We start from the raw sequence: 24,898 nt of genomic DNA, 5'->3' as shown, positions 1-24,898 counted from the left end.
TTTATTATTCTAGCTTCCATTTGCTGTTTCTTTGCTCAGTCCTATCTGAGCTGCAGAGATGATTCACACTTGTTTCTCCTTTCCTAACTTATCTTTTAAATACACCTGTGCATTCTCAGGATTTCTAAACCACATGAAAACCCAACAACTGTGTGACATGTCCATTGCCTGCGGATTAGAAGTAGCTCTGAACTGACTGTGGTGTGTGAGAGGGCTGTTATAGCTCCTTTGTTTACAGTTCATGCAGTACGTCTGTAGGTCTGGATACAGGATACCGCCCCCTGCTGGTATAAAGAGTTATTTTCTAGTGCAACTTTTCAGCTCAGGTGGCGCGAGGTGACGCAACAGTCTGTACAAGTCTCCTGTATTTCTTTGATGTCGGCTTGTCTTTGCTTCAAGTAGGATTTCTGCAGAATGTGCAATCCGCCACGCCTATCACACAGCATCTCCTGCCACTGTTTGTGCGTTTCTCATGCAAGTACACGGATAAAGGCTACAAATATAGTATATATACGGTGCCCACTGGGACCAATACTGACCTCCTCACTGTACTTGCTAACGTAGGAATAGATCTCGTTGAGAGCACTGAGCATGTTGAACTCTGTGGAGTGGAGTCTGGCCTGCTCTGCCAAATATGCATTCATGTCCTGGTCGCTAATGGCTGGCAGCCGGTTGATGTCAGCATAGTACCTGGGGACACAGGAGGAATTAAATTTCCCAAAGATCCCAATTTTTTATTGTAAGAAGATACAAAAAGATGTGACAGTGGGGATCAGAATCGTGTATGAAGCGACTGCGTCAGCTCCTACCTCTCCACCCAGCTCTTGTAATTGGGGATATCTTTAGCGTACAGCAACTTATTGGATGGGGAGTCTTTGCCGAGGCGGTGTTCTGAAGTGGAGCAAGAATCCATAAAAGTCTGAGCCACCACAGACAGACAGGCATCTGTGATGCTGCTCTTATGGATGTCAAACACAAACTGCGGGTTCTTGATCACATTCACCCAGAAACGCAAAGGAAGGCTGGAAGATTGAGACAAAGGGAATAAGTGAGAGACAGAAATAAGTTATCCCTCTTGGTGAAGTGAATTCTCAGCGATGCGAGACTAAAAATAAAGACGTACTGTATGTGATGTGATATTCTTACCAGTTGCTTTTCCACGTGTGGCGAACGTCAGTGTCATGAATGCCGTGTTTGTCCGCCTGCTCGTCCAGGAAGTCGAACATGTATTTGATGGCCAGGGGAAGAGAGCTCCCTCTGTGAACTGTGCTGAACAACGTCTCAAATAAATCGTCGACAAATTTTTGTAATGTACCCTGGTTGGAGAAGGAGAGCAGGCAGATATTAGGAATTATTGGGCAACAGGAGGCAACAGAAGTACCAAATAACACTGAATATAGCAAAGTCATGGAAAAAGTAATAATACATAAATCTAGTGTATGTGAGAGTACTGATGTACCTTGGTAGCTAGCAGCCTGGTCAGATAAATCTCTGAGACCATTTTGCTACCACGGTCTCCTTCTTTCTGGTCTCCATGTTCGTGGTTCTTCACCAGGTGCCACACCTTCACACCGCTTTCTAGATCAGGGGTGATCATAGGAGCACGTGAACGGAGGCTGTCGGGGCTGCCTGTGTAGCGGAATGAAGAGTCTGTCCGGGAAAGAGAAAGAAAACAGAGAGAGAGAGATAGAGAATTATTAGTACGGCTAAATGACTGAGATTACAAAAGCTTCCCTTAGGTGCAGCATCATGTAAATGAAGCATACACCTAAAACATCACACACACACACACACATACTGTACATTCACACACAGCTCCTCTCTCATTTCCACCTCTCCCTGGTAACTCATTACGAAGCTGAGTCCTCTGTGCTCCTCCTGCTCTTAGCCATGCTGTAAAGGAAACTGCAGTGGTGGATAATTTCATAGAGCAGCAAAGTAATGAAAGGGAGGGGAAGTCGTGGTCCACGGCACCGCATTGATTAGCGGTGGCCCTCCTGGAAGTGAAATCCTAGATGGCACACGAGACGAGTAAAAACAGGACCTGGCCAGTCATTTTTCTACGTGAATGTAAGAGCGCTGTGCAGGATAGAAACATTTACAAATTTCCACTCTAATCTGAATTATTCACAAATTCCCAAAGCTTCTTTTCTATGCTCATTCATTCTCTCCTCCGTTCCCCTCCCTTCCTTACTAACTGGGACATGGTTGTAAGCTGGCTCTTCTTAAAAGCACTCATGTTTGGCTGTTCGGGGCCACATTGTGCCAACGCAGCGCTGACAACATCCCCGTCACACTTTAATCAATGCATCAAAAGCTACCTAATTTGTTAAGTGCTGGTGCCACCCTCCTTCATCCATACATCCTCCTCGTCTCTGCTCTTGTGTTCCTGCCTCCTTGCTCTTCACTCAGACTGGAATGATGCTGGTTTCTGTTTCCCTAATTAGCCAGCATCTACCTCTGGCAGCTGGCTCTCTGGAGATTCAAGATCTTAAGATCTCAATGAGGATCTCTCTCACCTGGCTTCGAAGGCTGAGCTGAACAACAAAGGTTTTTTTTTTTTCTGTCAATTCAGCCCTGTGCATCTTTAAAAGACCAACTCGTGCCTCTGCAGTAGGCACCAGAGACCAAAGCCTTAGTAGTGGGGTTTCAATATATGTTGTTGTGTGTAGGGTGGATTGAGGTCCCATAGCCTCTGTTAATCCAGCCACTGGTTCTAACTGCTCTACAATCTCCTCATCCTCTCCATCCTAAGCCTTTTCACAGCTCCCCTAACACTCCCCTAGCAGCTTGCAGGCGTTCCCTCTTACGCTGCAGTCCCCACGCTCCTGGACACAGCCAGCAGGGGAGTGTGTTCAGGCTGATTTTTAAGACTAGAAAGGAGGGGGGGGGGCACCAGTGGTGTAAATTGAGTCAAGATGCTAAGTGTTGAACGTTAAATTGGTATGAATCCATCAGCAGGTGTCGAGGTGCAGCTGTGCCTGCTGTGCCAACCCATGATTGATGAGGGACAGGCTCATGCCAGCAGAGCTTCTGCTTTCTATGCAATGCACATCCAACACCAGTGCCTGAGCACCCACAAGAAAAAAAAAAAAAAAGTCAGAGAGCCTTTCAGCAGCTCACTGCAGTTTCAGAACTTAAGTATGATATTTGAGAGTAACTCGATGCTCATTCGAGCATTCTATGCTCGATCTACCCGTACCCCCCACAAACCTTTCTGAGTCTGTTCCAGATATCACTCCTCACTATTTATTTTACAGTATATGAACTGAATATAGTTTTACTTGCGTACAGTACAGCGGTACAGTGTCTCCTGCTTCCAGCATTTGTAAATAGGACTTTCAATTGCTTGGAGGGATAAGGATGCTGTTAACTCTTTTTTTCCACCGTGTTAGGCAGTGTTCACTTTCTGTCCTCGATCCTGATAATTGGCCATGCTCACTTATCTTTTTCAGTTTTGTGTGAAGTATCATTCACACAGAATAATTAGCAATCACAAGTTGCCTGGTGCTGCTGTGTGTGTGTCTGGCAGAGACCCAAAATGTGGCACCCAGCAGCAGCACAAAGCGCGAGCGCACACACTACTGCATGTGCATGTGCGTATGTCTGAATGCACGTGTGTCGAGACGCGGCATGTTTTCTAAACGTGTGTGTATAACTAGCAGGCCACAGAATGCATCTTCATTATAATAATGTTACAGGTTTAATGACAAACTTTGTCTGTATCTCCCACTCTCCCCTTTCTTTCCATTCTTGTTGCCTCCAGCAGATTTTGGACCTGAAGTGTAAATAAAACTGCAGCACATAGTTAGACTAAGCAAAACGCTGCAAAACAAACCTCTGCAGCGAAAAGAGGAGCAGCTGCAAACTGAGTTGACCATTGCTTTGGGGAAAGAAAAATCATCTTTATGTGTTTGTGGAACAACGACAGCAACAAGATTACATTTGCATGGAATTAACTATTGAACAAGCTTGCAAGTGCATCCATAACGGCCTCATATATATGCTGTATGGTGCTCTGCAGGCAGTGTAATCAATGATAAACCCACAACAAGGCAATGAATAGAGCAATCCGGTCCAGTGACTCACCGTATCTGCTGATGGAGGTACGTGATATGCTGGCTGAGGAAGGGATGTTGTATGATGAGGTCTGTTTCGGCACCAAAGCCACAACGCAGCGGTCTGACACCTGTGTAAAGAGACAGGTGTCAACATGAACATGCTGGGATCATATTTTGGTGGTTTTAGCGAAGAGTATGGGTCTTCATTCGATTTTATGTCAGAGTAAGGACTGGGCTACATAAGGGAATGTCTGGATCACATATTCCAAACCCCTCCACAGCCCACAATCCTGTCATAAAGATGCTCCCTGCTGCTCTCCACCACAGCCCCGTGGCTTTTTCTCCAGCACAGCAGAGCGCTGCGGCTGCGTGATGGCTGTACCGAACAAGAATGTCATCGGCATTCCCTTTAACAGACATTAGAGGCATGATGTAAGCTTTGCAACTCGGAAAAGATGCTAAGAGATAGGGAGAGGAGAAAGAGACGCAGTCAGAAGCAGAGACTACAATGCTCGAATGCCTCATCTCATGTACACTTCACTCCCTTAAAGAAAATGGGGGATGCAGGTATAATAATAGTGTTTCAGAGCAGCACAGTGTCAAAGAGAATAACTCAAAGAAAAAGATAAGAGTCTGTGTAAAAGACTCAGGCACTTAGATTCATCTTTTTTGTATTTACGAAAGGCTCTTGGCCCTATATGATTGTGCATCCAGTCATTTAAAATACAATGCAAAATACTGAAGCAACCTGAATTAGAAAGGATATGCTCCAAACCGGTTTTATCCGCCCTTGTAGACGAATTTTTCATAGTCAGTACGTTCATCAGTGTGATTAATTAATCATTAAATGGCATTTTAATTATAATTCATGTTTAAAATGCTAGGGCTGTTAGTAGACACACACACACACACACACACACAAATATCACATTTTAGCAAAAACACAAAACACAGCGAACAAAACTTGGAGTTCTTTTCTGAAAGCCAAAACAACAAACAGCTTGTTGGCTGGCATTTGCAGCCCACCCCGAGGAGGGATTTCTGTTTCAGACCCAGCGAAGAAAAACTGACGAGCCTCCAGCGGAGAAATAAACAAAAGGCAAATGCCAAGCTCCAAAAGGAGCACCTCAAACAATCTATAGAGAAAGAGAAAATTCTTCCTTTCATTTGCTTTAGCAGGAACGGGCGCTCTTCCATCCCCCTGTTGGAATATAAGCTGCTGGATGCCGAGATGGATATTGACAGAATTCCTCCTTGCTGTAAAGAGACCGCTCGCCTCTCTTCCTCCCTTGTTCTCATCCTCACCCCTCTCGCTCCCACTCTTCCCGAACTAATCTCGGCTGTGCTATTAGTTGGAGTTGCCATCTGGCTTCTGCAGGCCACATCAGAGACGCACTCGAAACTAGGGATGAAATTTGGAGGAATCCTCTTAAAGACGCAGCTCTGGCACCCAGGCCTCTTGGAAAGAAATGAAAAATGGTCTTCCCTGCCCACCACCTCCACCCACAACTGGGGTCTTTGACTCTTCTCTCTCCTTTCTCATCTTTTGTCTCCTTTTCCTTAACCCAATTTCTATGGTCTCTCCATCCTATATCCTCCTCTTGGACTGAAGACGCACGGACCAACTCTAATACACTAAGGCTGTGGACTTCCGCAAAGTTTCCACTATTTCTGCTATTCCTGTGATACATTTTCTCTGGTGAGCATGAAATAGCTTCTCCCCCCCCTCCTCCTCCACTCACACATACACACTTTACACCTCCCTCCATCTCTCGCTCTGCTTTTTATGGCTGAAAGAGAGGCTACAGCAGAGATGGGTCCTTGTGATAGAGTAAATGATTGAAGGCGTGCAGATTCGCCCTTCAGGGATAATCCAGTGTGGGGCTGATAGTGGACAGGTGTGATAAGGGCTGTGGGCCCTGCCTGTGATAACACCTTCCATTAGACAGTGCACAGCCGACCAGACACTGTGGTCAGCCTCTATCTTTCTTTTCTCATCCATCCACACTCAAGCCACAGGCCCAGTCCTGGCCAGTCTCCTCTTGATGTCCCATCTCTTTGGGACTCTCGGATCATGATGCTTATCGTCTCTGTCGAGTCTGCCCGGTAGATTGGAAAAACACAGCCTGTGCATATGAGCAAGTGCCATCAGTGATAACGACAAAATGCGTTATGGGCCACCATGTGCTAATATAACTCTCGTGAGTGTCTTCTGAAGACTTTAATGCCAATTTGTGGGACTTCTTCGACAATTTAACAATAAAAAGGGGACTCAGTGATTGGGGATGTGACTCAGGACGCCGGCTGCACTGCAGGGTTATTCAAATACGACACACACAATTTGTTCAAGATATATATCTCTGTCTCATTCCTTCATATTCCCACCTGAGCAGGATGCTTATTTTTGGGTTTACTATGTGGATCAGTGAGGCGAAACAGCCGCAGCACTAGATTAATGAACAGAAAGCAATGTTGTAGTATCCGTTGTGTCTGGCGCTGTTGAAAATAGCCCACAGTGCCCCAAGTGATGTCTGCAAGGTGGGTAACAGGATCTAGCTGGCAGGCTCTCCTGGTGTGGTCATCAGTGTCGGCTCTCCCTGTTCCTTCACCGCAGAAAAGAGGACACGCAGAGGTCACCGGGCAGCAGGGGATGAAAGTTTCCAAACTGACTGTACTTTCTTATTTTGACGCAATCTCAGCCAAAGTGAAACGGGGGAGCAGTCTGTCCTTTGCTCTCACTTATCTGCACATTAGGAATAATACTCCTTACAAAACACACACTGCCCATGTGTCCCTTCAAATTGATGTTGCAAACAGGTATTAATACGTCGGTAAAGCCACGGTCTACCTGTGATAAATCAACATTTCGTCAAACGTGATCAGTGTAATTACTCACACTGTGCCCTGGTGATACAGCGTGGGTCAGCACGTGCAGCTTGAATGATTACAAATAAACAATCTGACAGCAGTCATTATGTCCTGTTTGGGACTATTGTTCATGCTGTCCTCTCTCCATCCACCCAAAGTGACTGTGGGTCTGTGAGATTCATTTGGGTGTGCAACTCTTTGGGACCCCGCTTGCTGCCCGGATACTATCCAGCAGCTGCAGCAAGGTTAACACTAACACGTCTCAAGATGACAGAGTTGAGGGGGGAGGAGAAGAAGAAAGAAGGTATGATCAAAAGGTTTGCTTTGACAGGGAGGAAGATTAACCAACAAAGAAAGATCCAAATCAGCAATCAGCCAAAAACTTCCCAATCTCATAAATCTTTTATCTCAACTGTGTTTGTCTGTATCTAACCATGTGTAGTGTGCGCTCTACGCACATGTGCGCACATGCTTTGAGTTCTTAATCTATGCAAGAAAGATCGTACAAAATGCAGAAACAGAGAGAGCGCCGTGGCAGGAGGGGAGTTTTTAGTCCCCCGACTATGTATGAAGGTGCAGAATAAAGATTCTGAACTCATTTCAAATGTGTGCATTTATGTTTTTAATTTTAAAGTAGCAGGGAGCTGGGAATGTGTGTATTTCCATATCCAGGTTATGTAAACCATTATTTCCCATGTGGCACGGCAAATAGCCAGTGGGGTTTCTTGGGATGCTGTGAGCATTATGCATTTTAATGCTTCTGTCTGCTCCCTTTGTCTCTGCTATGGGAGAATTAGCTCAGACTCAAGGTGACGCTCAGTCTCACTCCACATATTTCAAATCCCCTTTCAATATTTCCTCTTTACTTCTTCCTATTTTTTTCTCCGAGCTTTTCCCTCACTCTGGGGCCTAATGAGCTGTGCTCCCTTGTTGTGATAGGCAGCCAGATGTGCTGTCACACCGCAGCTGCCAATGCAATACCGCGGTGTGTAATGCAAACACACACAGGATCACACACGGGGGGGCAATGCCAGCTCATCAATACTATAATGATGGACAAGTGTTGTTCCAACCTCCTCTCATCTCTCCTGACACCCAGCGCCCTATTCTTTCACACATTCTCCCTCTCTTTCCCCTCTTTTCCCCACATTACCCTCCATTTTCTTTGAAGTTGTGCAGTTACGTTCTGCACAGAGACCCTCAGATCTCTGATCAATAGCAGTCCTAAGATCTGCTATTGAGCGAGGGAATAGGTGAAGTGGCCACACGCGTGTTATTGCATGCCTTGTAGAGTCTCCTCTGGCTAACAATGTAAGATGGACTGTGATGCTGAAAAATAATAGAGGAGCCCATTATGGTATAGAAGCAAACATCCTGCCATACTTCATCAAGGATTAAAGCACAGCAGAGACCAGAGCCGACAGAGGTGAAGAAAGAAAACAAAAACAGAAGGTTTGTTGCACGTCGTTGGAGGAAAATGTGGAATATACGTAAACACGACCAAAACGTGACCAGAAGAACTTTAAAAGTGGAGATAATGAAGGTGAAGACAGAAAACTAGATGATGAAGGAGGAGAGGCAAAGGGGAGAGAAGCTGCATGTCTGCCAAGTACTGTGTGAAGGACATTATGATGTGTCTCTGCTCCTAATGACTCTTACATCTGTTAAATTATTCTGCTTGCTCTGCAGGGGCACGCGTCCACACTGACCCCGCAGCGTGGGGGGCTTCGAGCCTCGCCACAATGCTTCCCCATCATTTCCTGCTTCTAGATGGAGCCGCATCTCCTGGCCCTGTGGTCCCCGCATCCAAACCCCCAGCCACCGCTGCATCTCAGGCTCCAGCCTTTTCTCCCGACCGGGTATTCTTGAATCCCACCTCATGCAGCCTTTCAGCAGATGCTCCCCCTGGGCTGACTAATAAGAGCTGGCTGAGCTCGCACTGCAAAAGGTTTTTGACCTGTAGGGATGACGGTGTCTTCATTCTTTCGTTAGTCCTTTTATTCAGCTTTATTATTAGTCTCCTTCTGGCTTCTTCTCACTCCCTCTTGGTCTCTTTTTTTTTCATTTACAACTTCCAACAACCGTAAATTCTACTGTAAAATGCAGAACTCATCTTGTTCTCAGTTTCCCTCCACTTTGGCTCTCTACTTTTCTCTCTGTTTAACAGAGGGCAACAGGTCCCCACAGGCCCTCAAACTGTGGGGTGTGAATCGAGGTTCTTCATTTGAAGAGACAGGAGCAGGCAGTCACAGCAGGACTAATTTCTGCTAGTGTAGAAGTCAATGGGGCAGAGAGAGACAGACAGAGAGAAAGGGGGGAAAAGAGAGATGCTGTCCTCCTGACTGGAGCAGCTTCATCTCTCCGGGGAGGAGGGAGAAGTGTCGGCTGAGATGTTGAGAGTTCATCTCTCCTGCCACCTGTACAGTAATTGTCCTCTATTATGTGAGTCACTTGGATTATGCCAGGCATGGGCATGCAAATGAGGAGCTGTAAATTGGCTGCCTAAAAGTCAAGAGCAGGAAACATCAAAGTTTGGCAAGGCGTGTGGTGCAATTTCCATAATAAAAGCCGCAGTAGAAATGGAAGTGAAATAAGCATTTTCTTGGTAAGAAAGGAGAAGTTTCAGAGTTAATTAAGGAAAACATTACGCCAACGCTGCGCGGCCTTACCTGGTAGTGCAAGAGAGTGTTGAGTCTCTTCCAGTCATTTTCTATCTTGGTGGTGATGTCTTCATCCTGCAGCACCACGCGAGCCATTCGCCCCTGGCGCCACTCTGGGGACACAAACACGCACACACTTAATAACACTAATGCACATGTACCCTCGAGGATGAAGTGTAAAACACTCTGTTGTGTGGTTTAGACAAGGCCTTCAGAACCTCGCAGGACAAAGGTGAAGAGACATTAAGAACAACTTGCTTACTGCACAAAACCGCATTTGCCTTTCAGTCTGTTGAACGTCACCCTACGCAGCTCCCAAAGAGAGCGCTCTACGCACGCTCGTCAAACATGTGGATATCAGCAGCCGCTGCTCCGGTACGGCTCTCTGAATGTGTACTCCTCTCACAGACTTAAGACTGACATGCATCTTAATTAAACATTACACACGAACAATTTCAAGACGTACACGCAGGCAGGCTGCACGCTTTAATTGGTACTTGTGTCGTGGAGATGGCGTTCCATTAGCATACGCAGCAGTTGGCCCCTCAGGGTCAGAGAGAATAGAAAAGTAGAGCAGACAAGACAGGATGGAAAAGCGCACAATGAGAAAATCACCGCCTTTCAGAAGGAAAAAATAGGAAACGGGGGGAAACAGGTGGAGGCAATAAGCAGTGCGGGTGGAGTGCAGTGGCTGACGGCTTGTTGTGGGGTAATGAAATGATAATAAGGGTGCTGACGGGGAAGTGGACAGCCATTGTGGCTCTCATGCTGGCAGTGATCATTGATTTTCTCCTCTGTTGACTGGGTTTTATTACTTTGCGCCTCTGCCAGGTGACCGCATGATATCCCCGCCTGGCACAACATCCTCCGAAAACTGAATAATCGACATTTATCTTTGCAGAGAAGAAGCTAAAAGCACAAAAGCACCACAATTGTGCAGATATAGACATTCACAGGCTCTTATGATCGCAAGGTTTGTGTTTTTTTTTTTGGCATTATTGTAAAGCATGACAAATAAGTCGAAGAGAAGCAGAGAGAAGACAGCGGTTGGACAGAGAGTAATACTGTGGTGTGATTGATGGTGTGCTGATTTGCAGCAAGCGGAGGGGTTGGGGGTTGGAGGATGGGTGGTGTGTGAGGAGGGGTGGGGGGGGGGGGGGGGGGGAGGGGTCCGGGGCTTTTGTAATGTCTGACCACGTGAAGTGAAAGAAAAATAGAGGGACAGGGCAATGGGAGGCAAGGTACAAACAGGCGAGGATGGAAGTGGCAGACTGCATGGGAGTGGAGCCCAGCATGAGGCTGGCGAGTCCGTCTGTTAGCTCCTACCTGGGTCAGCCAGACAACCACGTCACAGATGCAGTAACACACACACACACACACACACACACACACACACACACACACACACACACACACACACACACTTAAAGACACGCACGCTTCTCTGTCTCGATCTACTCTGTCTTACTGGCACTACCAGGCAGTGAAATCTGCCAGACGGTGGGATGCGCCACACACTGTCAGTCAGTTTGATAGAAGGCCTGGCAGTGGCACAGTGAGGCTGGCAGCCTGGCTGGGCTGCTGGAACACAGCTTTTATCACACTAATGCACTGATAATCTGTACACATGGCTTGGTTTTCTCTCGCTGATGCATTAATCTGTGGGTGTGAAGGACTATACACCTGCCAAATGCATCTGTGAGTGTCTGGATTGTTTGTTTGCAAGCGCGTTTGTGTCATACCAAGGTCCATGTCGACAGCACGAGGGCGCTGGGAGTAGGGCATGTTCTTGTAAACTGCATCTAGTATCTTCTCCTTCACTTGGGTGATGGTGTCGCAGTTCAGCACCTTCACTGGGATCTCTGGACTGTTTTCATTGTCTGGATTCACACAGTTCAGGATCTGGATTGCACAGACGGGGAGAACAGGAGAGAAAAAGAGAAAGTACATTGAAGTAAACGAAGGAGCAGGAGAAAAAGCTAGAAGTGTCATGTTACTGCCTGGACTTGGATCCAGATTGAGGTTTTGCCCGTACTAGAGTCTCCTCAGAGCATAGCAGGAGCTTTGAGAAACCATTTCCGCTCTCGCTGGCATCCCGAAATCTAATTTCACACCTTCGGCAGGACACCAATTTCCAGCTCTGCCGGGGTATTAGCACATAATGAGCCAAATTCCCAGTCAGAGCAATCAGAGCATTGTCATGTCACACGCTGGCTGTGTGTGTGTGAGCTATTTTTTATGTGTGTATGTGTACATGTGTATTTGCAGAGAGGTCTGTTTGGTGTGTTCCAATTTCTACAGTCACCTACCCTGATGTTGGACCAACACTGAAGCCTGTGGGATCATTAGTTAATTTTATTCCCTACACAGGAAGGGAGACACCCAACACAGCAGACATAGCTCTGTCGTGGCAAAGTGGCTTATATTGAAAAGACACAAAAAACTAAAGTTAAAAAATGTGTCACTGGTGTAAATAAGGGTGTGGGCTAGTGTGCAAGCAATGCTTGAGTGAGGAGCAGCCTGTGTTGTACAGTGTGTGCTTCGTGGGTGTACCTCTACGCTATGTGTATATCTGTGAGCCTGTGTGCAGACTCCTTGTGTGACGTACCAGGGTTTTGTATTCGATCTGCTGGCGAATGAGCTTGTCCTCACTCAGGGAGTAGCGGGCCTCTCCAGTGATTGCATCGATGGGCCCCTTTTCCATCTGCTGCTTGATGGCGCAGTACAGCATGAACAGAGGCTCCCCGGCACACTCCTGCGAGCACACACACAGGGACGAACCAAGAGATTGAGAACAGGAGAGAACATTCGGAAGTGAACATAACATTTCCAAAAAAAAGGTCCACATGCACATGCATTGCACGCATCTCATAATGTGCAGTCACACTTCTAATTTAGAAACTTAAAAAGATAAATCTGTGGTTGTTAATACCCACTCATACTAACACACAATGTAAGTGTTGCTTGGTGCACTAACCTTGAGGAATTTGTGAAGGAGGAAGGCGAACCAGTTCGTAAGCATCTTCTCTGCAACTGACTCTGTTCTGAAAATACACACACACAAAAAAAAAAACAGGTAAAACTAAATTCTAGTCTTTCTCTTGATATTTCAAGACGGTTAGATAATAGAAGTTTTCCATAATTCATGAGGTTATGTGCGAAATTTAGGGAGGTTATCTTGGCATCCTGGGCAGGTGCGTCTCGCTGGCGCATCTGCCTGCAACACCGTCGTCACAGTAAGTGAGCAGAACTGAGCGGAGCGGAGAGGGGGCATCTGTGCGTGCGTTGGTTCACGTGCGTGTTAGAGCGGGTGTGGGAGCGTGCACGAGCGCTCACGTGTGGCTGAACACAGCGGGACATCAGCAGCTGTGACAAGCCTCAGCTGTTGAGAGAGACGAGCGCTGTCACAGCCAGGTAACGCCTGATCACAGCCAAAACGATCCCCCCCTCCTCTCGTTTCCTCTCGTCTCCCTCCCCTATCTCCTCTCCCTTCCCAGTAAGTCACACGTGGAGCTACAACTTGCTGCTGGGCTTGATTGGGCATGAAAATACACAAGTGTGCAATGACCTCGCAACTATTTCTACGGCAGAGCACAGGCGAGGAGTGTGTGTACCACTTTTACGATTCCTGCGCGTATCTTTCTCTGAATGCTAGACAAACATACCCCCTCTGCCTCATTAGCACCATCATGGAACAGTAGAAAAACAGAAGTTAGACAGAATACCAAGCAGCCAGGTGGGAATGGTTAATGAGCATGAAGCATAGATGAAAGGGTTACTTCTGTGCAGCTCATGTGGCCGAGCACCCGAGGTGAATACCAACAACAGGCTCCCACCCCGTCTTGTAAAAACATGTCTGCCTTGCTCTTTTCGTCTTCTCCGTTTGACTGCTACACAGGCTTTCATGCAGACAGAAGTAAAAATGCCACCTGACAAACACCAATACCAAGCTGCTTTGGATTTCGACTGCAGCTTCTCTAGCAGCGGCTTTTTGGTGCACACCATTATCACTGCCATTACTTCTGCAAGCTCCAACACACAAAACACACGTTAACATAGCACGGTAAAGTGGCCCCTATACTGCACTGAGACGGCGTGTCACGGCTTGCGCTTGTCACCTGTTTGCGAATGATCACTCCCTGTGAGCTTGCACGCGAACGTGGCCAAATTAAATGGCAAAGCATTGAAAAATAAAAAAATGACCCTCTTAATGTAGCAGGAAATTACTGTGATTACTCTGGTGGATATGATGGAGGGGCCTTACAGCGCACTGTGCTGAACTGAGGATTAGCTGGAATCGAAGCAGTCAGGTATTAAAGACAAGCTAGAAGGCTTCCGTCTCCTCAGAGCTAAATAGTGCTGGGGATGATTATACCTATTCAAGCTCTGAATGGACCTAAAGGGAGATTATGACTATTATGGAGATAATTGTGTTAAGTCGTGTTTGAGGGCTATAACCAAGAGCGTGAGACCGAAGCAGAAGTCCCTGAAGGATTGTCTGTACCAGGGGAGGTTATAACAGCTAACATTTTAGTCACAGAGACAAGCACAAGTGTCAGTCATTCTTTCTGTCTCATTAATTTGAGATGGACTGAAACTTCCTCCCTCTTTCACATACTAACAGAGGACTTCCCTTGAGCTGCAGGACGGGGGAGCAGAGGTTATGCTTTGTTTTGAGTGACGTGTGGCCGAGCTGTTATGCCGTGTGTACTCCTCTGCAAATGAGATGCTGGCCAGAGTACTGGCAGCTTGCTGTGACAGCTTATTTGAAGTGCAATGACTGAAGAGCTTAGTGCGCCCGGCGTCAGGTGCGGGATGCATGCGCACGCTTCCCTGTCCTGTTTGCCATTGTGACGTATAGAAACTCACAGGTGACATACATAAACAAAAAAGGACAAGCTCAGCCAGAAAAAGTCTTTATTCAAATTTATAATAAAGAGCCACTACGTGCCTGGGGCTGTGTATTCACACTGAAAAAAACTAAAGATATTGTGGATTTTTTTTTTTTTTGGACAATACCCCAAATCCCTCTGTAATTGCCCTCCTTCCTCTACAAATATTCACCCCTCTTTGAGCCCCCGCCCTCCAGTGCTTACCATGTGCCCCTCCCAGCTTGTATGAGACTTGAGTGCGTTAGAAGTTAATGGAACCTATTAAGCATTTTAATAAGCTCAGCAAGTCCCAAAGAACGAAGTCAAATAAAGCCTTTTGTGTGGGGGCTGTGCTGACTCCCTCTTAATATCTCCCCTTTTGAATGTCAGGGTGGGGGGATGCACTTTGTTCTCCTCCTTCTCCTTTCTTTCTTGTCCTCCTCCTCATCTGCCTCCACTTCCTTCTTTCTATTAATTGAGTTTCATTAATGAACATCAGGATTTCATTATGCCACATAGTGTTTAATAGGGCCTTGCATCCCCCTCCATCTCTGGTCTCCTAATGGCAGCTAGGGCGGAGGGGGGGCTATATTAGCAGGCTGTGGAATGTCTTTCAGTGAAACTAATGCCAAACACAATACGCGCCCTCTCAATAACGCTGCACTCCATTGCTCTGCATGGGCGGAAATCTCATTACAAAAATGCTGAGGAGAAAAATAATACAAGATTGAAAAGTCTCAAGGTGATAGAAGCAATGTTCTGTGATTCCATTAAAAGATCATTATGAAGAAAAGAAAGGCTGCGGAAAAACTTAAGAAGAAGATGGAGAGATTGGAGAGTTCAATGTAAAAAAAAGAAAAAAGAAAAAAGAAATGGCTGCCTATTTTGGGATGTTCTGGTTAGGGATCATCGATACCACACGAGTTTCAGTAATAATGGGCTGATAGAAGGGGAAGACAGAAATGTCAAATGACAACAGACATGAGGTGTACGAGAACATATTTTACTAATGGTGCAAAATACAATCCAAACACCACGAGGTGCTGCATCAGTTCCACTTAGCGCGCCGGAGAGTGAGGAAATCAAACACGTTGTCGTAGCACAGTTATTGCTTTCAAAAAGCTTTTAGGAGAATGTGAGTGTCTGTGAACTAAAATCTTTCCACATAGACATAGCAAATCTTTAAATACCACAGAGACCAGAGTTTCCTTGAAAAACACACCTCCGAAGAGCACGAGTGCACCCTTAACTGACTCGGGGTATTATATCTGCGTTACATAAAGGGGAGATACTGTACGTGCTATAATTTGTTTTCACCGGACTGATATGATGGATGGGGATATGGGATCTAGCACTTAGCAGAACATAATAGGAAAGTATGTTCACATTTGTTCTGTCTCATTATCATCTGTAGAGCACTCTGAACTGCATTAACCTGCACAAAAGGTGCCGCACAAATAAAGTTTGACTGATTAGAGTGATACAAGTTTAGTGACTGAAGATTGATGATAAAACCGTTTCCAATAAGGTGTAGACAGTACAAAACGCAAGTAATTAGACACTTAAATAGGAAAATAATATCCATCAAGAGATAATATGTGAGAGAGAGTATGTGTGAGAGGAATACTGCAAACAGAGACGCGGTGTTAATGTCGATCAGAGAGTGAATTGCCATGCAGCATCTTCACTGCGCGTGTTCCTCTGTGCCACAAACACCCACTGCTGACCCCAAACTATTAAAACCACACAAATATGCCACACTGTTGCACTGGGGGAGATGCTGTTTCTTTATGATGTACAGAAACAACAGTTCATTTAGAGATGGACCCCATATACTGTACTCCATTCTGCTAAGTGACTAAATGAAACTAGAGGAAAGGCAACATCATTTCTAAAAAGAATGTTGAATGTCCTACGTCCATATGATCATTAGCATCATTACAGCAACATTACAGCAAACTGAAACATATCACAAAATACTGATATAGTCTATATTACCCTTTGCTAATGGTCAGTTCTACCCTTTAATGAACAGCCATTGCACAAAGTGAAGCCTTGATTATTATTGCAGGTCGGAGAAGCAACATGCAAACACGCCGTGCTCCACGAGAGGTGGAGCTATTTTTGTGTCTTCATCAGTAATGCTTGTGTGATTACAGTTTTCTCTTAAAAGGTTGAGCATGCCAGCTTGTGAAAATGTCCCCCCCAGGAGAGAAGCATTCAGTGTCAGCTGAGCGCTGAAAGAAGCACAGCTCTTCGATGCGACTCCAGCGTGTCTCTGGGTGCACTTTCAACCCGCTGTAATATAAATGAGGACAGGAAGTGGTAGGGCGACCCTGCGGTCCTTCCCGTTTGCTCTCTCCTATAGCTGCGTAATCTTTGCCCGGGGACTGTAAGCTAACCAATAATTCATTCAGAACTACATTCATAGTGACTTAGAGCTACTCGGATACAAAAGTAGTCAGTACAGCTTTATAAATTACTGTTCATCATGTATGCACACAAAACCATGCTGCAGCAGACACATGTATTTGGACACAATAAAAAAAAAAAAAAACACAAGGATCTGTTTACGTGCTGCTAATTCATTAATACCAGAAACCAGAGGGGGGTCTTAGCCAACATAATAGCAAGCATTTCACTGTGCCATTATATGTGATAATAGAGTGAGGAGAGCCGATAGAAAAGACAACTGAACGGGGAAGCGGCAACAAAGCACAGCCCAGCAGCCGCACTCTACGCCCCGTGCAAATACAATTACCGCTTAGAGACATGCTCAATTTGACTATCATCACAGACGTGTGTGTATGCTTATGTGTGTGTGTGTGTGTGTGTGTAAGTCAGCAGGCTGGCTTGACTGTGGGCTTTTCTCTAAATAGGCAATGAGGAGGACAACAACAGAAAAGAACCATGTCAAATCGATAATCCCCTAAATTCGTTCGAAAATGGGGAGTGAAATGTAAAAACTATAGGACATTTAGCCCTCCAGGCTGCTGCGGCTGGACCCGAGGATTACGCACCACTGTGTTCCTAATAAGAGAGGATAATGAAACTTTAGAGGTGACGTGGGGCCCTGCTGTCATGTGAAATAACAGCTTAATCCAAGTTTATTTGATGCCGTGTCGCTTTAGTCCACTTCTCCATCGTTTCCCTGCCGTTGCTTCGCTGCAGTCGACTTTTTTTTTCTTTCTCTGGCAGCTATTTACCCAAACTTTTAATGTGATTTTTTTCAAATACAGACGCCAGAGAAACATTAAGATCAGAATGAAGTAGTTGTTTGAAAATACAGCAGCTGCCGACGCTCACTGTCTGTGGTTATTAGTCATGTAAACATAATTAAAGTCATTCACAAAGCAGTGAGGCTTTTTCAGAGAGCGACTCGGCTTTGTACACGCTCTAACTTCTCTTTATCCTCAAACGGGTTTCTACACCTATAGAGCCGCCACAGCAGCTGAGGTCACGTGGGCAAGGACTCAGCAGGTGTTTAAAGTTTTAGCACATCATCCCTGCCCTGCCAGAAAACAATGTACACTGGAGACACGGAGAGAGGGGAGGAGAAAAAAAAAGTGAAGATGAACCGCTTCTGAATGTTTTATAAGGAGCTCGAGCCTAGAGGATAAGTGAGAGTGACACTGGCAATGAGCGAGAGCGAGGGGGGGGGAGAGAGAGAGACGGAGGGTGAGGGTGAATGTGGAATTATGTAGAGAAGTCAGATGTTTCTTCTGATGGGAAGAGCGCGTGGCATTTATCTGAGCGTACCGTAGATGTACTGTAGCACTGCAGCGTTGGAACATTACAAGGCTCATTCTGCGAAGCGTCTACACAGGAACACGGGGGGAAAAAAACGCAGACTCCATCCACCCACAGGAGACAGGGGGAAGAACATGCAGCTTTAAATCAGTCCCCATCCCCTCGTCTATATGTGCACCTTCCTGCTTCTTTACATGCTTTTAAAACAGGCCTGTATTTACAGCGTCTGCACAACTATTCACTAGGCACTGAGATCTCAAATAGAAATACAGCAACACAGTGTCTACTTATTCTTTATGAGTGCTATTAATCAAACCAAACTTCTGAAATAGTTTCATAAAGCACACAGCTTTACCCAGGATTACATTTATGATTGAGAGGCTTTTGCTTTTCATATAACTTTATGCAAATGCACTTTAATTTCTTCTTTTTAATCATTTAAAAGTCACAACAGGAACACTAATGTCAGTCTGATCTGTTAATACGTTTCTCGGTTCAAAGCTTCTGGGGATGTTCTTGTTCGGAAACTTTAATTACAGCATTTGATAACTTATTTCTAAAAGTAGTAACTGAACCGAGCTACAGCATATCACTTGTGTTTTGCCCGTGCGCGTGCTCTGTTACCTGCGCAGCAGCAGTTTGGGGTGGTTCTTGCTCTCCAGGTTGCGGTCGATGAGGTCTGACAGCAGGTGTTTAAGGACGTCGGTGGCGTACTCCAGCCGCCCCTGCAGGGCAGTCATGATAAGTGAGGCCACGTTTCCGCGGTCCCTCATGGAGAAAGAGCGCTGCATTTCCAGTGTTCGGATGAAGGTGAGCAGGAACACTTTGTTGTTGATGAGCTGGCCAAACAGCTTCAGGGCCTTCTCCACATTCTGCTGGCCATTACCTGACACCTGGACGCAACAGGGAGGGAGAATAATCTGTGTTATTGCTCTAAAATTTCCAGCCCTAATTTGAATAAAAGATGTCTGGTAGCAATTTGAATAGCAATGAGACGTGTTTTGAAAAGGATTGTTGCTGTTCAACTTTCAGCCTGACCTTGTCCCACACAAAATAAAGATTTTTCCAAAGGCACCAAAGACCTCACTCATGTTTCACTTCAGGCAGACATAGGTTCCCACTCATTGTCGGTAACTGAGAAGATCTCAATCAATTATTGAGCCGGGCCTGTTAAGAACCATTGTAGACTGAGTTTGCTGCCATTTCACTTTAAGGTCAAATGTCAAATAACTTGGCGGAGTAAGACAATCCCAAAGAGACATAACCCACTTTCTTTGTAGTTGTCTGACTACAAGTAATTGTTTTTCTAAAGTCTGGATATCTATCCAGTCATTTTGATGGAAAAACATGTCAAACTGAAATTGCGAGCCTTGTGTAGCTTACTTGTTATTACTAGACATATGAAGTGAAGGGACACAGTGTTTTGACCTTATAGAGGGCTAATCCGCCACCCCCCTACCTAACCATTCCTTATAAACCACTCCTGCCTTACACTCAATCTACAAATAGAAAGGTGGACCTCTATCATGATAAATCTCTTCATCCCTGATAGTGTGTGTTCCACAAAAAAATAAACTCTGGCCTCACGAAAAAGTGAGAAAAGTGTTAACCGGCTAGTTTTTCCTCCTCAAGAGAGGAACCCACAGTCCTACTTGAGGAATGGGAATTATTCAGTTCATTACCCTTCATACTGCAGCCACTGGTGGGTGAAATAGCCATGTGCTGGGACCCTATTTTCCATGAGGAAGCTTGTGAGTGTATGCTGCCTAGCACGATCCCTTATATGTGTGTAAGACCTGAGGGTAGAGAGGATAAGTGGCACGCTGGTATCCTTTCCCCCTCAAGCACTTTGCCGCTTATGGAGGTTACCCTGCAGGGGGAGTGGTAAGGGCAAACACACGCTACCACTTTTTCCCTATTGCTCTCTTTTTACCTCTGTTTGACTTTCCCTCGCCCTTTCTTAATGTATCTGCTGCTTATGAGTCTTAGTCTTTCTCTGTCCGTGTCTCTCACTACCTCCAGTTCTCTGAGGACGGGATGATCCTCTATGCCGGGAAAGAGGACTCTCATGGCGTATGTCCTGTAGTCCAGATGGGGGATCCCAGCTCTGTCCAGGTCACTGGTCAGCTCATTGATGTCGGTCTGCAGCTCGGCAAAGGCTAGAGGAAAAGTAAAGCATGAAAGAGGAAGCAGTTGGAGGGAATGCTTGAGACATACAGCATGAGAAGAAAACCGCTTTTTAATCCCTTAGGACCAAATATGTGAATCCTCCTTATCTTTATGGTGTTTGCTACCATTGACAGTCAAAGCCCAAGACAATCTTCAGACAGCAGAAAAATTCAATATTTCACATCTCTCTTTTAAAAAAGGCCGAACACACACATTTACACGCACATCCACCTCCCCTTCTCACTTATTTTTATCTACCAGTCAGTAAATTGGCTGTAGCTAAGGCCCCAAAGAGTTTGTGTCATGTCAGTGGGAGGCTGCAGGTGAGCACTAGTTAATTGGCTCCATCCTGACTGGCTTCTGTTCAGGCCCACGGCTCTGTTGCTCTGCTTCGGTGCCCTTGGGGAGGTTCCCTGGCCGCAGCCTATCACACGAGCAGCAGAGGTCCCTCAACGCACTCCTCAAAATTCCCACTCTCTCTCCAACCAGTCTTAACCCTCACCTCATGGGCCCTCGTCCTGGGTTTACACACGAATACAAGGGCTTACAGGCACACATGGAACCTTATATACTCATAGGGAGGAACCCAGGTACCCATCTAAATCCACCCTGCGGGGCTGTACGCTTCTGGTCACTGCTAATGGTTAAAACATTAATCTTCTCTGTTCCCAAGGCTGTCTGCTGTCTATCTGCCTGTCTGTCTGTCTAACTGTCTGTCATTTGACAATACTGGAAGTTTGCTGCAATAGGATGTTTTTCACCACTGCTTATTAAGAGTAGGGAAGCTGATCAGGGATGACTGGAGGGCATAAGTAATGAGGTCCTCTCTGGCTGATGAAATCCCCTGAACACTGTCAAGCGTAAACCACTCTTTGGCCATCTGAGTGATATAATGACCCCGATGATGACATCAGGAGCCAATGAGCAGTGTTTATTTAAAAGCATTTATATGGAACTGAAGGTTGCAACACAGAGCAGCGCTGGAGTGGCAGCTAGGGGTCAGCCTGAGGTTATCTGTGGTGCTCCCACTGGGGAGAGGTTCAGTGGTCAGGTGAACTACTGTGGCCTCTTTTAACCCCTGAGCCTCAAGGGAGGAGTGGGTTTCAAAAGCAGCTGCATGCTAGATACTGTAGCATCCCACAACTGGGATGAAACATTTAGCGGCAGTCGTTGTTCACTTTTGCAGGATCCCACTCGCACACAAACACATAAACAATTAGAAGGTAACACACGCTGACACATGAGAAAAATGTCTTTAACATTACTCTGATGAGAAGCTTTATTTACGTGTGTGGGTTTATGTGCATTTGCTGTCTGTGTACAGCAAACTAGAAAGCAGCAAGGATTCATTACATGCTAATATATGCCAAATGTGGGCCAACAAACTGAACCTGCGCATTGTGATATATAATCAAAGTGACTCGCTGACACCGACTTGGAGAAAGTTTCACTGCATTCTTTAACACACACAGACCACCAGCAATTTACTTAATGTACTGTGTGCATAAATACACATTTTGCCTCTTATATGATTATAGCCTGCATAAGTGAAATGCATTCTCAAGCCCCATTCAACTACATGAGTGATAGAGCAGCCTCTGAAATTACTGGCTGTAAATGGATATTCCAGAAAGTAGACCCATAATCACCCTGGCTCTACAATCATAAGTCTAACACTAGGCTGCTGAACATTCCTGCACTCGCTGTGTGCTGACGCTCCTGTTCCAACACCAACCTTCTTTGCACTCGAGGGCGACCCGTGACTCCAGGTTGTCCATTTGCATCTGCAAACGCTTGAGGGTCAGGTCGTTTTCACGCGACTTCCGCTTGTAGGCGATGAGGACGAGGATGACGATGATGAGGAGGAGGCCTCCGCCGGCGGCGATGCTGACGATGGCCGGGAGGGTCAGCAAGCTGTCCGACATGATGTGGACCGCACCAGGAGAGACGTGGAGGCCGCCTACCTGAACCTGTGGAGAGACACAAATGACTGTGACTTCACAGATTTTTCTCTGATTGCTTTTTATGGTTCTCCTCATCGACCTGCTCCTCCTTAACGCCTCCAGGTCATTTTGCTAGAAGCAAAGACTTTTTTAAAAGAGGAAATGCAAAAAGAAGTTTAAAATCATTCATGTACATTTACAACTATAAGAGGCAAGTCTGAAATTCAGTGAAACTGCCTTTTAAAACTAAAAAAAACAAAAGGTAAGATACATCATTTATTGATATTTCAACATGGTTTTAAAGATCTATCACATTGTAATTGACACACAGCAATACAATCCTGCCAAAACAAGGGTAAATATTGTGTGCTGAAATTGATACTGAGTGCAAACACACGCAGCCACCTACACGTTAGCGTTGAAATGGAAATAGTCTAGGTCTTGCACTCAATAAGCAAGCAGGCAACTAAAAATAATTGCAGCGATTTCTGGCAGAACCTTTTGACAGCTAGAGCACACTCATGCTGTTCTCTCTTTGACCTCTTTCCCTCAGCTGAACGAGCAATGATGAGAGCGCAAATAATGGAGTTTAGAGGCCAACTATTATGAAGAAGAAACTACAAATACAAGGACAGATGGAAACAGAGTGAGAGAGACAGTAAGGAGGATAGACACTAACAAATGCAGACAGACCATTACCCATACTGACCATGACTTTGTATTGTCCGGTGAGGTTGGGTGGCTCACACAGCAACTGGCTCTCAGACACAGTGACAGAGCAGGGAGTCTCTCCAATCAGTACCGTGTAGTTAAGCTTCACTCCTCCCGACGCTGGGGGAACCAGGTTTCTGCCCTGCGGGCGTGTGGAGATGGAAAGAGGGGTGTGAAATTAGGAGGAAAAAGTCAGACACACAAACACACGGCTGACTGAACATCAGACAATTTTAAAAACCCACAAAGCCAATATGTCACCTAAATACACCGTAAATTAGATCCCTATGTTTGGCCACAGCTGAGGCCAAATATGATTCCATACTGAGATCTAACAAGGTGATATATTTCACAGCGGTAGGAACAGCTGGCAATCAGGACTGAAGAACAAGATATTTTCCTCAATTAATTCTCTATCTTCCAGTAGCACGGCTTCTTAAAGCCAAACAATGAAAAAAAAAAAAAACCCAACCCAAAACATAAATGATGTGTTGAGATTCAGCAAGGAGTGGAGTGCCCACAGTGTGAATAAGTCCACTTCCTGTAGATTTAAATACATACTAACCAATATTTCCCATACCTTGAGAATGATGGGGGAGCCTGGTTTTTGCTCCAGGACACCAGTGGTGCTGAGCGGCTCGAAGTAAGGGTTTGGGTAGTACAGGAGGTTGGTGTTGTTGTAGACCAGAAGTGCCTGGACGTTGTTGAAAATGAACCCAAACTCATCCGCGTGCTTCACCGTGTCCAAACCTGGATGGTACTCTGCCATCAGGGAGGGAGCGAAGCAGCTCATACTGGTGGTGTTCAGCACTTTACACACCTTGGGAAGAATGAGAGGGACAACAAAAATAAATAAATAAAAATAGTCTTAGGTAGAAAATCCACTTTTTCAGATGCTGTTGGAGGATGTGTTGCGCAGTCTACACATCATGCTATCATAGTCTGAGCACCCTGAAATTAAACAATAAATGAGATTCAGTCATCCAGGATAAACATAGCTTTAGATTTTAGTTTTTCTTTGTCTATGGCTCTGAAATAAAACCTCATGTTTCCATTCGATATAAAGCCCTCTATTTGTTAAAACTTAAAATGTGATGTTAACTGAGAGCCTGCAGGGAGCTCACCAGCCTAATAATTGGTATATAAAATCCTCATTATTTTGTGGAAAAGATTTATTGTCTGTCATTAAATCCATCTTTATTGAAGAGGACGTCTCCATAAAATCGAGAAACAAATGGCTGCTTCTGCTTCACTGGAAAACACTGGAGGACAACAACCACAAAGGATGGCGGCAATGCTGCTCTGTCTCCTCAGGTGGAGGCTGAGCTATGGCTCTTTTATTACTTCTCTCCAGTTTGCCCAGATGAGAGGCCTGCCTTCAATCCATCCTCCCCGGCTCAGCTCTGGAGGGAAAGGGGAGAGAGGATTGATTGCTGCACAGCCCTCCGCTCAGAGAGGTTTTTATCTCCTTTCACTCCCTCCCTGCTCTCTCTCTGGGGAAGAAACTTAATTAGAAGTAAATATCATCAAAGCCGGTGAATGCTAGTGACTACCTCACCTCCTACCTGTTGTCTGCTGCTCCGGAGCAAGCCGGGGAGATCGATGCAAATATGTGTAGGCAATCGTATTTTTTGCCAGCATGGTTCAAGGTGAGTTGTGGGAGTGTGTCTGTACAGGTGGAAGGAACAACTGGTCTCCTTACTTAGTTAACTCTTTAATATCGATTCTATCTTCTACCTTCAGATCATCAATGAATTTTGAATTATTATTATTATTATTATCCTTGACCACTAACCACCACTGTAGCTGCACTACAAGACGTGAATGTGCCGTAGCAGCTTTCCCAAGTCTTATAATATTTTTCT

The 24,898-nt window shown here is 45.5% G+C and overlaps 1 protein-coding gene across 2 annotated transcripts in view; it reads right to left on the bottom strand.

Moving 5' to 3' along the window:
- plxna2 (plexin A2) overlaps window positions 1-24,898 on the bottom strand; it is a 153,874-nt gene that overhangs the window by 6,312 nt on the left and 122,664 nt on the right. The window contains exons 18-31 of one of the 2 annotated variants that reach the window (XM_026368099.1): window positions 23,614-23,853; window positions 23,032-23,175; window positions 22,115-22,349; window positions 20,227-20,369; window positions 18,835-19,103; window positions 12,567-12,633; window positions 12,198-12,344; window positions 11,332-11,491; window positions 9,599-9,702; window positions 4,090-4,189; window positions 1,460-1,650; window positions 1,147-1,316; window positions 810-1,022; window positions 540-690 (exon numbers count right to left, since the gene is read on the bottom strand). In XM_026368099.1, coding sequence (XP_026223884.1) covers window positions 540-690; window positions 810-1,022; window positions 1,147-1,316; window positions 1,460-1,650; window positions 4,090-4,189; window positions 9,599-9,702; window positions 11,332-11,491; window positions 12,198-12,344; window positions 12,567-12,633; window positions 18,835-19,103; window positions 20,227-20,369; window positions 22,115-22,349; window positions 23,032-23,175; window positions 23,614-23,853 — 2,334 coding nt within the window. Of the gene's footprint in view, window positions 1-539; window positions 691-809; window positions 1,023-1,146; window positions 1,317-1,459; window positions 1,651-4,089; window positions 4,190-9,598; window positions 9,703-11,331; window positions 11,492-12,197; window positions 12,345-12,566; window positions 12,634-12,809; window positions 12,972-18,834; window positions 19,104-20,226; window positions 20,370-22,114; window positions 22,350-23,031; window positions 23,176-23,613; window positions 23,854-24,898 lie in introns of those variants that run through there. The other variant, XM_026368101.1, reaches the window with a different exon arrangement.

Source organism: Anabas testudineus, chromosome 7 (genome assembly GCF_900324465.2).
Source record: "Anabas testudineus chromosome 7, fAnaTes1.2, whole genome shotgun sequence".
In the NCBI taxonomy this organism is placed as follows: Eukaryota; Metazoa; Chordata; class Actinopteri; order Anabantiformes; family Anabantidae; genus Anabas; species Anabas testudineus.
The sequence above is the reverse complement of the archived record's forward strand: the minus strand, read 5'-3'. Positions and strand labels throughout refer to the sequence as shown.